General features: G+C 35.2%; 2 protein-coding genes across 5 annotated transcripts; one reads left to right on the plus strand and one right to left on the minus strand.

Moving 5' to 3' along the window:
* The first annotated feature begins 2,330 nt into the window (after positions 1 to 2,330).
* LOC113694589 (uncharacterized) lies at positions 2,331 to 5,475 on the plus strand. Of its 3 annotated transcripts, none has more exons than XM_027213429.2 (5): positions 2,331 to 2,577; positions 2,735 to 2,966; positions 3,071 to 3,143; positions 3,624 to 3,789; positions 5,191 to 5,475. In XM_027213429.2, the coding sequence occupies exons 2-5, from the start codon at positions 2,801 to 2,803 to the stop codon at positions 5,416 to 5,418; spliced, it is 633 nt and encodes a 210-aa protein (XP_027069230.1). In that variant the 5' UTR covers positions 2,331 to 2,577; positions 2,735 to 2,800; the 3' UTR covers positions 5,419 to 5,475. The 3 variants fall into 3 exon arrangements, with proteins under 3 accessions (XP_027069230.1, XP_027069231.1, XP_027069234.1); XM_027213430.2 differs by having other exon boundaries at positions 2,333 to 2,577; positions 2,765 to 2,966; XM_027213433.2 differs by lacking the exon at positions 5,191 to 5,475 and adding an exon at positions 4,293 to 4,595 and having other exon boundaries at positions 2,341 to 2,577; positions 2,765 to 2,966.
* Positions 5,476 to 5,578: 103 nt separating this feature from the next.
* LOC113694588 (probable inactive leucine-rich repeat receptor-like protein kinase At3g03770) lies at positions 5,579 to 13,145 on the minus strand. Of its 2 annotated transcripts, none has more exons than XM_027213428.2 (8): positions 12,597 to 13,145; positions 10,901 to 12,237; positions 10,051 to 10,184; positions 8,535 to 8,775; positions 7,999 to 8,204; positions 7,862 to 7,908; positions 7,260 to 7,371; positions 5,579 to 5,979 (listed from the first exon to the last, which is right to left on the minus strand). In XM_027213428.2, exons 2-8 carry the CDS (start codon positions 12,234 to 12,236, stop codon positions 5,692 to 5,694), a joined length of 2,364 nt encoding a protein of 787 aa, XP_027069229.2. In that variant the 5' UTR covers position 12,237; positions 12,597 to 13,145; the 3' UTR covers positions 5,579 to 5,691. The 2 variants fall into 2 exon arrangements, with proteins under 2 accessions (XP_027069229.2, XP_027069228.2); XM_027213427.2 differs by having other exon boundaries at positions 10,901 to 12,420.
* Between the last annotated feature and the right edge of the window lie 1,489 nt (positions 13,146 to 14,634).

Here is a 14,634-nt window from a genome sequence, read left to right on the forward strand (position 1 = left end):
GTTGCCACTCTATATATATGAGTTTTCAGGCAATCATTATCCAGTAGAGACATCCAACGATCGGGATGGCAATTTCTGGCACGACACAACAATACGACTGGAACACGATCCGTAATTAATAGGTTTTAGCACGACCTGAATTTTAATGGATCATTAGTGGGTCAACTTGTTAGTGACATGAATGTAAGTGAGTTGGGTCAACCAGCGGGTTGACACACTAACCCGATAAGGTGCTTATTTTATAATAATAATTAACACTATAGAAGCCATTTTGAGTATTTTGTAAAAACTAAGAACGATCAAACTTGGCTTGAACATTTCAATTAGATGTTTTAAAAACTCATATTTTGTATCTTCTCATTTATGGAAATATCCTACCATGTTTCTAAAAGGTTAATTGGATCTCACTTTCTAGAGAGTTTTTTGAGAAAAATTACTTTAACACTTCTTATAGGATGTTATATATGTGAGATAAAGGGTGATTGAAATATGTATAGAAGGAATATTCACAAAAAGTGGAGAAATTTTCAAAAATAGCAATCCAAATAAGGTTGACTTTGTAACTTATATTATGCTTGGGAAGCTTCATCATCTATCATTTTTGTAATGTTTTGAAAACTTTAAATTTTATGTTGACTATGTATTTCAAAAAATTTACAGTGAGTTTTAACAACAGTAACATTGGTCGATTACATGATCAAATGGGTTAAAATAAGTGATTAAAATGCTAGAGTGCTTCTTGCATAGCTCAATAGGTTGATTTGGCAAAATAATGCATCACATCAAAACTATTTTAATCGTATAGAGTATTTAATAGGTTATGCAAGTTGGGTTGGATCAACCTGTTAACAAACAGGTCATGACACGACATGAAAGTCTAATTGGTTGGATGAGGGTTGAGATTTTCTAACATAAACACGATAACGACACGACACGATAAGTGTAGAGTATTTAACGAGTTACGCGAGTTGGTTTGAATCAACTCGTTAACAAATAGATCATGACATAGCACAAAATGAAAGTCTAATGGGTTGGGTTAGGGTTGAGATTTTTCTGAGATGAAAATGATAATGACAAAACACAACAAGTACACGACACGATCCATTGCCACCCTTACACCATGACACATAGCGAAAAAAGGCCCAAGTCGTTTATTAATTCTATTGTTTACTTAATTCAATTCATCCATTACTTGCAAATTAGAGACATATAATTTTATCTTTGGAATAATTTCATAAACCTCTACCGAGGTTTCTAATAGAATCACTTGGCAGCAATTTTTAAATATCTCACTTGTCTCTCTTAATTTAAGTTTTTTTGTAGCATTTGAAATCTATTTCAAAATATAATTTTAAAGAACTCATTTTGGGAGAGAGAATATAATTTTATTCTGAATTTACCCTTTTGTTATCTTACTTTTTAGTATAAAAAATTTTTTAAACCAAGGACTGTGGGGGAATAGACCAAAGTTTTCAGTACATGGGGATTAAAAAAAAGCCAAATAAAAAAGGAGTGCTACTCCTTAACGTATATAATAATTTAAAAAACTTGAGTATATTAATGATAATTTAAAAACAAAATCCAAAAGCATGAAATTTTAATTCTAACGGGATAAAATATAGTGCGCTTTTAAAACACAAAGAGTAAATATTTCAAAGTGTATTTGAAGACTTTCCAAGTTACAAAAGTATTATTTTCTTTACTGTAAAGTGTATTGAGTTAATTTAAAGAGTTTTATAAATAGTTCACATTTTCTAAGTTTTCTAATTTTTTTTAATCCAAGTCAATAGCTTGCAAACTAGAATAATAAAAAAAAATGCTAAAAATTATATATAAACTTGTTTGTGATGTTTCCAAAAAAGATTATTTTCATTACTATAAAATTTTCAAGTTATTTTTACAAGTATTGTAAATTATCTATAATTTTAAATATCTTAATATTTGTTGTTCGAACTCGTGACATAAAACAATATTAAGAGTCTTTCGAGCCCATTATCGACTTTATAATTTCAATTAAAGAATCATATTGACCAAGTTGATAAAAATTGAGAAATAAAATTAATGTGATATGACAATTAAGATTCCACAAGAAAAGGGTAAATATAGAATGAGATTATATTATCTATTCTAAAATGAGTTTTCTAATTATTATATTTTGATGTGGGTTGCACAGGTTAGAAAAAAAAATTCCAAAATAAGGGAGGCAAGTGACATTTTTCAAAGTTTAAAGGTGCCAAGTGATATGTTAGAAGCCTCAGGGGAGGTTTCTGAAATTATCCCCTTATGTCACCGTGCTTGACTTTGACCTATACCGTAGGCGTAGCCGTCTTCTCCCCCGAGTCTTCCTTTCATCCTTCTTTCCTCCTCCTCCTTTCCAAATTTCACCACTGCCCGCCGCCTTGCGTATGATATGAGAGCCTCCTTGTCTTCTTCGCCCTTTTATTTTTGTTCCTCCTTCTCTTGAACCTCTGCCACCCATCTACTGTTTGGTGAAGAGTCTGCAAAGAGAGCATTTTGGGTTGAAGATTGATTTGCTATTTCTGTCTTTCTGTGCAATTTCTCACAAATTGGACACGGGTAATTTTTTTTCTTTGAAAATCATGGTGAAAGCCTCCGTTACTCGGTAGACTTGGCCGCTCTTTTGAGTTCCGGAGTCGACTCAGTCCGAATAAAATGCGTCCACCAAATAATGGAGCAATACTTTTTCTCTGATTTTTTCCCCCTTTCATTGCAGAGTCTGATTCCTTTGGTGAATGTATTTCAGATATGGTTTCTGGGCTTAGGTGATTTTGGTGCGCATATGGGGACTCGAAATTTTTTATGGAACTCGGCTAAGAAGTTTTTCACCATTGGCCTCATAGGCCTTACGGTATCTGACCGGTATTTTAGCATTGTTCCTGTTCGAGGTTATTCAATGTCTCCTACTTTTAATCCCCAAATCAGCAGTTCTACAGGATCCTTGACTGGTAACTTTCTCATCTTCTTTGTTGTCTTCTGAACAAGTATGCTAATGCACCAAGTTTTGCACTTATATGCTTAACTTTTAATGTTAATGATAAGTCTATTGTAGATGACCGTGTCCTTGTGGAGAAATTTTGCCTCGAAAAGTACAAGTTCTCATGTGGTGATGTGGTGGTCTTCTGGTAGGTTCCTTTTTGCTACTTCTGGATGAGAGAATTTCTCCCTCTTATTTCCTGCTGGTGTAAATATGTGCTTGAGCCACATGATTTTTGAGCTATGCTTAAGCTGATACATAAACTTAGAAAAGCAGTTTTACGTTGTGAATATGCACAAACTTGTTGAGTGACTTATAATGGTAATTGGTTAAAAGAATATTACTTTGAGGCTTAGTGGATAAACAAAACTATAGATGGAATGGAGAACATTGCATGGATACAAAGCATAATTTATTATAGATGATCTGTAGACCAAAAATTTCTTGGGACTCAATTTGCAGTTGAAAATCATGATTTGATGCCAAGCTTAGACTTGATAAATGAGTTGGCGGCCTAATTTTAGATGTTATGGTGCATTCTGTGTTTGCCTTTAAAAATTTAGCTTAGTGGAGTTAATCTCATGGAATGTTGTTGATAGTGACTTTTTTTAATCATGGCTTTGTGCAGCTCTCCTAGTAATCATAGGGAAATGCATATAAAGAGAATAACTGCCCTACCTGGTGACTGGATCAGTACTCCTCACTCTTACGATGCTATTGTGGTCCCGAAAGGGCATTGCTGGGTTGAGGGAGACAATTCAGTGTTTAGTTTGGACTCAAGATCCTTTGGACCGGTATAGACATTCTTCACTGTACTGTTGAATTCAGTTTAAGGAGTATGTAGAGTACTAACAAGAAGAGAAAAAAAGATGCCCTCTTTGTGTTTATTCACCTATATTTATGTGTATTTCCACGGGATTTGCGTCTGTGTTTGTTAAATTGTTGATGGTTTGTTCGTAGCATTTAATTATCAATAATCATGCTCTTTTACAATTCAAAGTGCCTGCTTAGATTATGTCATGTCTGGAAATGCTGTTGTACTGGATGTTTTAGATCATTGAACGGACAAAAGTTAAATGCATGTAGTTACCCAAAAAAAGATGTTGAATGCATATGATAATACATGTTTGCTGACCACAGTAGGGCAACAAGTTGTGAAAACATTTTTAGTCCAAAATAAATGTTTGAGATTCCTGCTTTTGACATAAATGGTTATTGCTGGATTAAGTCTCTGTATGCCTGCATTTGTAGAAAAAGGCTTTGTTAGCTAATGAATTTCTTGATGGTTTACTTCCAGATTCCTTTGGGTTTGGTTCATGGAAGGGTCACACATATTGTCTGGCCTCCCCAAAGAGTTGGTAAAGTTGACAAAAGAATCCCTCAGGAGCATTTGCCTTTCTAATTTTTTTTTTGAGTTTGTCTTCTGTACGTTCTACCAATTTTTGCCTATGCTAAATTGATTAAGATATATTCTTCAGAAGTTAAGAGTTTAAGGTGGAGCAATATTATCTTAAACTCTTCAGGCTACAAATTATTGTTGGGTGGAGATTGTGCAATTTTGGCTCCTTTTTCTTAATGACATTTGTTGTTTCTTGTATAAGGCAATTTTCAACCATCCTGTTTGAGTTTTTTGTTTAAGGGTCAATATTTCTATTTATTTGGATTTGTTGGTGGCAAAAGCAGTGTTTTTAGTCTATTTTCCAGCCATTTAAGTACAGTATTGACTATTTATATTCGTCATAAATAGATGATTAGAGTAAATTAAGGAAGGAAAAAAAGAATTATGCATGGTAAAGGGTATGGAGTGCAAAGATGGAGAGGTGGACATTTTGCAATTGTGATTATTGCGGCAGTGTGAATAGGTGCAGTTGTAGACATGGATAAGTGGATGTTTAGTCCAATTCTAAGATAACCATATTAATTATGACGGCGGGAATTTTTATTTTTATTTTTCTTTAAATAAAGTTGACCAGTTTTACCATTTCTGATTAGGTAATCTATATAAAGAATAGGATGGCACCAGTAAACTAGTCTTGTATTTGGTTCACTTAGACTGTTTAAACACATAAGCTGGAACTGTGAAAGCTATCAAGCATGAATAGAACTTTTAGGCCACAACTGCAGGGTGGACTACAATAGAGGTCCAATCTGATTGCAAATTTGTGGTGAGCCTAATCAACTCAAGCAATGTGCAGGATTGTAAGGTACAAACAATCCTGGAAGACATTGAAGACTTGAAGAAGAACTACTTTGAAAGCTGTTTGTTTTTGTTTGTTCCCAGAACTGCTAATAGTTGTAGCCATGCTATGGCTCAATTTGCAGTTAAGTCAGTTAGGATGATTGAATGGGAGGGAGCATTCCCATTTTGGTTATCAGAACTAGCTAGAAAGGATATGGGAGTAGTTACCCCTTTTTGTAATTAACTCTTGTAATATCAAGTGTTAATATTTATAAAATTGGTATCGTTTGGTTTTAGGCAAGTAAGCATGATCAGACTAAAACGAGATTTTGTGTTTTGAGATGATGTGACCAGTTCTCTATTGCTTTTGAATTTTGTAAAGTTGCCTTTGTAAAAGATCCAAATTAAAATCCAAAAAGCAGGTTTATGCTATCTTCTAATTGAGTTAAGAGTTTGATTTATGTCCAATGACTCCATATTAGAACACTTGATTTTTACAAAATAGTAGTACTAAATGCTAATGCCAAGGAATTGTGAGTCGTTGGTGTGGAGGTTTGAAGGATGAAACTGGAGAGCCGTCACTGCTGTGGAAGGACTCCCCTCTCCATCCATCCTGAACCTGAGCAGCAAATTGCAAATTCCAGAGGATATCCTCAACTGAAGGTCTATCTGCAGGATTCTGGAGCAAACATTTGCAGCAAATCTCGATCATAGTTTTCAGTGATTCGTCTGAACATGCATCACTAACAGCCGGATCGACCACTCTCTTTCTGGATGCATCATCTGCTGTAATGACTGCTTGTAGCTGCATGACAGGAAAAAACAAATTCTTTTCATTCATGGGTGTTGAGAACAACTTTGGTAGAACACTCAGTTCTGTACACCTATAACTGATGAAGCCAATAATTATCAGTCAGGCTCACAGATTCTGCTTTTCTATAAATGCCAACTTGTGGATTCAAAATAAAGAAAATCTCCCCAAGATATCCAGAAACCTATTAGGATGATGCATCGCTCTCTCTCTCTCATGCGGCCGCACACGCACAATAAGTGGAACAAAAATGCTTAAATTTGATTAGGTGAAGGTCTCATGTTTGTTTATCAGATTACAGATATTAGAGATTGCATGGCATGTCCTGGCCTAGGCACTCCTATTAAGATCCTTTTGAGATGCCATATATTGCTAAATGCAAATATGATTACCCTAATTGAAGGTCTTACAACTTGCAGGGACTTCATGACTATATTGTCTTCACTGTCATTACAAAATTGCAGTTTTGTTTTGTTCTTTTTTCCCTTAAGTGTGACAGGGAGGGGGGAAATGCAACTGTTCCGGAAAGATTTTGTTCATTTCAACAAAATATAAGTTGATTTTTTTCAGAATGCAAATGACTTTGAATAGAAGGTAATTTTGGATTAATTTTTATGGACCAGACGTATGGTGTTAAAAAGGATGGACACCACATGATCTTAATCTTGCATTTTTTTTCTTCTGGGCCAATCATTGTCAACCTTCAACAAAGGTTGAACTAGCCAACTATTCCTGCCTAATTGGTGTATCATAGGAATTATTGTCAAAAAAGGGAAAGCAATGTATTTGTACCTGTCTATAGCTTCTAATTCAAAGCAAAATAGCAGCTTTGTATTATTCTCTTTTTCCTATGTATGATATGATTATATGAGTTAATGTCTCAAGGGCAAAGCAATATACTTAAAGCCAGCAGCACCGGACAATAGAGAGAGCACAAGTCTCATTAACCTCAGGACCTATGGAGCATTTTTACCTGTCTACAGCTTCTAAATTTCCTTTAAATTTAGCATTTCACTATTAGATTTCAGCAGAATTGGATTCTGTATCATATAACTCCCAAAAAAATTCAAAAGAAAAGAAAAGAAGAAGAACATTCTGCAAAGTGGAGTTTGCTAATTGAGAACAAACAAAACATGGAACTCCAACACTATGCAAATTGAGAACAAAGAAAAGAAAATTTCGCAATATTGATGCTGAGTAGTATCTGTAACTAGTCCAAACCTGAGCGTTGGCTCCAAAGACAAGTTAGATCTGATAAAGTTACATTTATATACCTGATCTTTGAGAACCACCACTTCTCTCTCGGAAATTATTGGCCTTCCAGAGATGATCTTCAGCAATATTATCCCAAAGTCATAGATATCGAACTTTTCTTGATGCATTACCCTGTGAACCAAGAGTGTAGTTTAAGCATTTCTTATCGAAATTTTAAGAAGTGCACCACCTATTTGGTATCAGTTATGTAATTGATGGTACAAGTCCAAGCACTTGTGACTTTATACAAAAGGTAGAGGACTTGTAACAACTGATAGTTTGCAGATTTTTCTCAAGTATTTGACTTCCAAAAATTAAAAAAAAATGAATATTGAGTAAATGCCAATGAAAATATATGTGGAAGACAATACAAAAGATGAATGGTTAGTCAAAAACAGTTGATGCAGCAGAAAAAGTTGCTGAGAAAGTTAAATTCCCAGATCAATAGTTGTGCCCCTTGAGCACAAGGTTTTCAAGTAAAGGCTTATAGTGTAAAGGTATGAATTTGGCTATTGATGAATAGCAGTAACCAGAAATCTTGCAAGTAAAGGAAGTCCTGTGTTGTTAACTATTCGTCTCGTTAAGCAGAGACCAGAATGCTGAAAGTTGGACAAGAACAAACCTTAGGTTCTTCAACTGTGTAGATGTATTCGAACTATGAACATCATCCTGTAAAATTAAGTAGCTTTCAACATCTATCTTGTGCAAGAATAACATCTTACAATCCTAGAATTTAAAATTCTTCATTCAAGTTTATACCTTTCCCATATGCTCTGCTAGCAAAGGCAGGTTATAGCTACTAACTTTTGCAACAAGGTTCTGATCCAATAGAATATCTGTTATTTTCAAATAATTTGGAAAGATACCAGGCACTATTCCTGTATGCAGGAATTGTATACCCTTTGCTACCCCAATTGCAGCTGCAATACGTTGTGTCCAATTAAGTTTCGATCCGGCACGTCTATCTGTCATATAACAATGAGATCCACTTAAAATTGTAAAAGAACAGAAAATCAAAACAGTTTGCAAGTTGAATAGCATAGATAATCAACTAATTCGTAATTTGATCAGACAGCGTGCTTTTCTTAAAAGAGTTTTAAAAGTTAGCTGATGGTGAATCCTCTAGGTGGATGACTCACTGAAATCAGAAAATTATACATGCTACTAATGCAAGTGATATTCTTTTAAAGAGATGTCGGCTTATAAGATGTTATCTACTGCATCCAGCCAAATCTTTTTTCATGAAAGAACATGATTTGAATATGCATCCTGATATCATAAAACATTTGGAATACCTGATATCCAGCTCCTCAATGTCCCATTTGGAACATATTCAAAGACAAGGAATATTCTGCTCACACTTGAATCATCCAAGTAACACTCGAAGCAGTGGCCAAGAGCACTGACCAGATGCTGATGTCTTAGTTTCGATATTAATTCAATGTGATGCAAGAAATCTTGAGTGCTGTGCCTTCTTTTCATTTTCAGGCATCTAATAGCAACGTAGGTACCATCCGTCATCTGGCCTCTGTACATCTGAGTCAATGGCAAAGAAAATTTCAGCTATAGTCATTTAAGTAGTCTATGGCTTCATATTTTGGGAAGAACTATCCCAAAAACACAATAGGCAGCATGTGTCACAGCAAAAAGTTTCTGTGATTTTGAATTAGTCTATATGACTCATTTCCACATGTGAAGAACAGGTTACAGCCATACTGCATAGTCATTTAAGTAGTCTATGGCTTCATATTTTGGGAAGAACTGTCCCAAAAACACAATAGGCGGCAGGTGTCACAGCAAACAGTTTCTGTAATTTTGAATTAGTCTATATGACTAATTTCCACATGTGAAGAACAGGTTACAGCCATACTGCATAGTCATTTAAGTAGTCTATGGCTTCATATTTTGGGAAGAACTATCCCAAAAACACAATAGGCGGCAGGTGTCACAGCAAACAGTTTCTGTAATTTTGAATTAGTCTATATGACTAATTTCCACATGTGAAGAACAGGTTACAGCCATACCATAGTCAATTTATACCAGAAGCAAAGTTGGTGTATGCATATAACTTTCAGATTCAGGTTTCATTAACCACGCATTAATATATATACCAATTGTACCTTTTATTTTTACCAGTTCTTAGAATATAAAACATGAAGATTAAATATCTAATTCTTTACGATTATATCCAAAAAACCATTCTCTCCAACTTCACAACCTGCAGAAAGTTGATTACCGATTAGATAAAATATCTGTTACAAATTAACCTGAAATGATTGGTGAGACGTGGGTCTTTTTACTGAGCTATGTTCAGGAAGAAATCAGTGTGAGATCAGAATGTAGCTCAGAGGATAGAACATGTGGTTACAGATGACAATGGCAAGGATTCACCCCTAACTCACATAGAAGGGAAGTAGATTTTGCTTCAGGAGAAGAGTTGTCTATACAGCAGACACAAAGCAATGGAACGAAGAGTATTGATCTTAGCATTTTTGGCAGATAGGGTTTATACAAGTGAACTTAAACTTTTCTACACAATTGGCTTCATCATCACAAAGTATGGAGGGTAAGATAAAAATGGCGACTGTAAAGACAAACAATGAGTTGAATACTAGTAAGAAATATCAATTGGAGGGAATTACTCCACCGTCTCATACTCAAATAATTTCAGTTTCATATTTTCTTCAACTGTCTTCTCATAAACGGTTCGGGAGAACCCTAAGATGAAGTGAAGACACTGAAAGCCAACATATTGATGCTAGTACAACAATTCAATTTGCATTGGGAAATTGTTATGAATAACACATTTACCTGACCACAAGAGCCTTCCCCTATGAAGGATGATGTGTCAAAGTTGTTAGTTGCCTCCTCAAGTTCTTCCAGTGAAAAGGTCCTGTAGGCTGGAAGACCAATTGCTCCAAGCTTCATTGCTTGTGTAATATATCCTGGAGAACTTGCTGATTAGTTGTTAAGACTCTCATTAATGCTTCATAGCTGCTTTAGGATCAAAGATATCCAGAAGACTAGATATATTTCCATTCTAGACTGAATATTCATGGATCCAAGAAATATTGTTAAAACAAGAGAACTGCAATCAATTAGTACGATTGTTACATTCTCCTTCTTAAGTTGAATCACTTCATCTCTTTCTGAGACCAGATGGTTATTCAGTTTAATCAACCTGTAAGGTGGGTGCAGACTATCGGATGAAGGAGAGAGAGGCAAATTTAAAGCCAAATTGGTGACGTTGTCGTTGTGCTTTCACCTTTTTGGGCTTTAGGGTCAAAGATAAAGAATTTTGTTTCCTTAAACTCAGCTCTTGCCACTGCAGAAGCTTAAAATTGAGTGTGCCGTTACAACAGCTTCAATGTACAATGAAGAATTTACAAAAACTTGTGCTTTTCTATGCAAGATTGATCACACATTACATAACCAGTAAACCAATCCTGGATTTGGTCCATTGAGATTACCTGTCAGGTATGGTGAATGCCAATGAATGGAAAATTCAAGAATGTGCAAAACTTGTACTTTGTAAGCACAGTCCATTGAGCACAATATTTTGTGAATTTAAAAAGAGCAAATTCCATTATTATAAGTAAAAATCACATTTCACACCAGCAAATAAACTTCCCATTAGCAGATGAAAAGATTGAGGACTTACTTGCATCTGAAAGTATTTTTGAAGTGTACCCTGTTGAGGCATTTTCTTCTATTATTCCAACAGGAAGCTTTTGTGCTTCATTCTTTGCAAGAAATTTTCTTGCAAGAACAAAAGCTAGAGCGAGTAGTAGAACTGCACCTATAGTACTTCCAGATATGCTCAAGGCCAGGATTATTTTTGAAGCTTCCTTTTGCCTTCTATGATGAGGCAGGATTCCCACAGCCAAAGCTTGATTCTGACAATATGAGTTCGGTTGTTGAGTTACATCCTTCGTTGCCAAACAATTTGCAGCATATTGAAAAATCCTGTTTCTTGAATTGGACAGTAGACAGCTAGGCACCCCCCCAGTCAACAGATTAGCAGACAAATTCACAAACTTAAGTTCAGTATTGCAAGACACATCTTCGAAAAGCATTCCAGTAAATCTATTAGCTGAAATATCCAGGTATGTAATTGATGGCATGGACAGAAGATATGATGGAAATGGCCCCACAAATTTGTTGGATGACACATCTAGGTGATCAAGCTGATAGAAGGATTTCACTTCATCTGGAATGCCATAGGTAAATTTATTTTTCCTCAGTACAAGGCTTACAATTTTTTTATTAACTGGAGGAAATTGAGGTCCAAGAGAATTGTTTTCCAAGTCTAGAACCTGAAGGTTTTCCAACTTTCTAAGATCAGGCACTTCTCCAGAGAAATTGTTATTGGATAAGGCAAGGATTCTTAGATTTTCCAAACTTCCTAGGGAATCGGGCAGAGATCCACTACAAGAATTATTTCTCATACTCAAAACTGTCAAAACTGATAGTGATCCCAGCTCATCAGGAAATCTACCATTAAACATATTGCCATCAAGTATGAGAGCTTGGAGACCTGTTAATGACAATATTCCTCGAGGTATGGTACCGTAAAAGAAATTCGAACTTATGTCCAATATTTCCAGAGATGACAAGCGGGAAAGTTTATCTGGTAATGCCCCCCATAAACCCAAAGAAACCAACCTGAGGACCTTCAAATTGGGAAGTTTAACCAGTGTAGTAACAAATGAATCAATAGAGAAGTTCTTAGAAAGCTTATTAGTCTCTTTCTCCCCAATTATATGCAGCTGAGTTATGCTTTCCTCATAGCAGACTACTGTAAGAGTGGACCTTGGTTCTGGATTGCAGAAATCTGTATCATTCTTCCAGCCATTCAAAGACTCGGGAAAATTCAAAAACTGTTGAATCCTTAAAAGAGTTTGTGCCTGGGATGACTGCAATTTTTCTGAATGGCCAACTAAGACTGACAATGCAAAAAACAGAACCAGCGCTGCATGGCCTACCTCTTTTCCCATCCTGCAGAACAACAGAACAAGAGATCCCACAAACAGAGTTGACTAATTCAAAGCTTAAGTATTCACTTGTTTCCACACATGAATCACTAACATCTTCAAAACTCAACTTTTGCAACAGCGGAACAGTTGAAAGCACAAAAGGGACAATAGGAAAAGGAGCAAGTTATTGTTTCATCATGGATACCTGAAGGTATAAAAAATTATTCACCTTCACTTGCTACTCTTTGGTTCTCAAATGATTTTCTTGATATCTACTTAACTACAACAATTACATATGCTGAACGGGACTAATCTATCTTGTCTGCATTATAAACAAAAGAAACAACTGAAATGAAAATTTGAAGCTGATAGAAGGCTAACCTCTATACTGAGAAACAGAAGCCAAATGTTAATCTCCAATTTTCCTTGGTGAAGTAAGTTTAACCTTCATTTCCTTCAAATGAAGAAATAAACTACAGTTCCAACATCCCAACTTCCTAAGTAGCTTAGAAACAAAGGCTGACCATAATCATATCAACCTACCACATCTTCCACACAATAGTCAAAAAATTCATCAGCACTCACTCATTCTCATCTTTCTATCTTCCTTTCACTCTCAAGCAATAAATGTCATGTGTCTATGGAGACAAAACCCCTGAATCTTTCTAGTAAACTCAGAGAGCCTTCTCTGAACAAGAGTTGTGAGAAATAACAATTCATCTATTGCTAGCACAGATGAAGACATGAAACTCTGTGCCACACTTGTGAGCTATACTACTTTTAACTGCCATAATTACTTCATAAGCCGACAATATTTTCATATGGGGTGTGGACACAATGTTGCTAAATTATACTATGGCTTTTAAGCTCTAAAGGGTCTCTTCCAGTTGGACTGATTCGACTGATGAGCCACCCAATAGAAAAGCAAAAAAACAAAAGGAAAGATGCCTACTGAAGAGAACCCTTTATTTATTCTCTTGACCTCTATTGTACATCATCTAGTCTTGCATGTTTCTTTAACTATTGACATCAGTGGACGTACAGGACTAGATTTTGCTAATGTGGATTTCTCCTTTTCAGACTTGTTCTAGATTTGTCAAGGAACGTGGTGGAATTTTATAAGGTGGATGAGTGTTGTCACTTTGGTTGGCAACTCAGTAGTTGAATGTCCGTTCTATAGTACTCAATATAATGAGTACTATAGATGGAAGATGGAAGAAAATGAAAAAGAAAGGGGATTTTAGTGCAACCTTAAGAGGTAAAGCTAGTGGACTATGGATTAGGATTTAGGGCCAAACAAGTTGCAATTTTCATGTTATTTATGAAATTGAATTTACATTTATACATTTAAGATTTACAAATTTTTGAGAATGTACCTAATAGAAAAAGATTAGCTAAGTATTATCTCATGACAAAAATTATACCTCAGATTACGTAATAGCACTTGTTATATTTGACAACAATAATGTTCGCATTGGATGGGATGTTGACCTTCTTGGATACAAAATTAGGGAGTGGGGTTCTCTATAATTGTTAGAGTAACTGTACCACATAATTGATGGCTACATAGGCTTAATTTGAATTTGTACCATTTTAAATATCAAAATTTTTTATGAGTGATACATTCATTGCATTTTTGCACTAAGGCCTTGTTTCGAAAGCCATCTTTCTTCAAAAAATTTTGACCTTTTTTTAAACACATTTTTCAATTACTTTTTTATCTTACACATATTAAATCATTGTAGTACATTTTCTATAAAAAAAACTCCAAAAAATTGCAATCCAAACAGGTCTATATTTGATGGATTTAGTGCATCATTGCATATATTTTATGGTGCAATTAATACTGATAATCTAAGTTCAAGCTCCAGAAAACTAGAATTAGCAGAATTTTTCTCTTTTTTGCCTTTTTTTAATTGGCAAAAAGGAAAAAGCAATACCTTAATGGGATTTGTCATGCAGCGTAAGCTTTCACTTTCCGAGGTTGGCCAGCTTTGGCTTTTTTAGCGGTGGCCCCTTCATTTTGGCCCGTTTGTTTGGCACTCTTTCTTCCCCCGTCGCTAAGCATTTGCTTTGAATTCAGTGCAAAGTGATTATTGGTTTTCAGTTATTGACTGATGGAATTGCATCACCACATCTGTCCCTTTTGGGAGTTGTTTGAATTTGTCCAAAATTTGCTAGCTTTTCAACTTGAAATAGTACTATGTACCATGTATCCTGCGTCAATCGCCCATTTTTTTTTTTTTCAATCCGCAACTTCTACATTAACCCTACTTCTACTTTTACCATATATTACATCAATCTTCCTTTTTTTTTTTTTCAATCAACGACTTCTACATTAATCTTACTTCTATTTCTAATTTAGCCTATTTAGAGACAATCATCAACTTCTACACTAATTCTATTTTTACTCTTACTT

Source organism: Coffea arabica, chromosome 6e (genome assembly GCF_036785885.1).
Source record: "Coffea arabica cultivar ET-39 chromosome 6e, Coffea Arabica ET-39 HiFi, whole genome shotgun sequence".
In the NCBI taxonomy this organism is placed as follows: Eukaryota; Viridiplantae; Streptophyta; class Magnoliopsida; order Gentianales; family Rubiaceae; genus Coffea; species Coffea arabica.

Bases quoted from the DNA above. Each gene is read 5' to 3' on its own strand.
- LOC113694589 (XM_027213429.2), top strand. From the start codon at position 2,801: ATGGGGACTCGAAATTTTTTATGGAACTCGGCTAAGAAGTTTTTCACC. The intron at 2,967-3,070 runs GTAACTTTCTCA...AGTCTATTGTAG, and splicing joins TTCTACAGGATCCTTGACTG to ATGACCGTGTCCTTGTGGAG. The intron at 3,790-5,190 runs GTATAGACATTC...AGCAATGTGCAG, and splicing joins ACTCAAGATCCTTTGGACCG to GATTGTAAGGTACAAACAAT.
- LOC113694588 (XM_027213428.2), bottom strand. From the start codon at position 12,236: ATGGGAAAAGAGGTAGGCCATGCAGCGCTGGTTCTGTTTTTTGCATTG. The intron at 10,185-10,900 runs GTAAGTCCTCAA...CAAGTTCTCCAG, and splicing joins AAAAATACTTTCAGATGCAA to GATATATTACACAAGCAATG. The intron at 8,776-10,050 runs GTAAATGTGTTA...CCATTGACTCAG, and splicing joins GGGAAGGCTCTTGTGGTCAG to ATGTACAGAGGCCAGATGAC.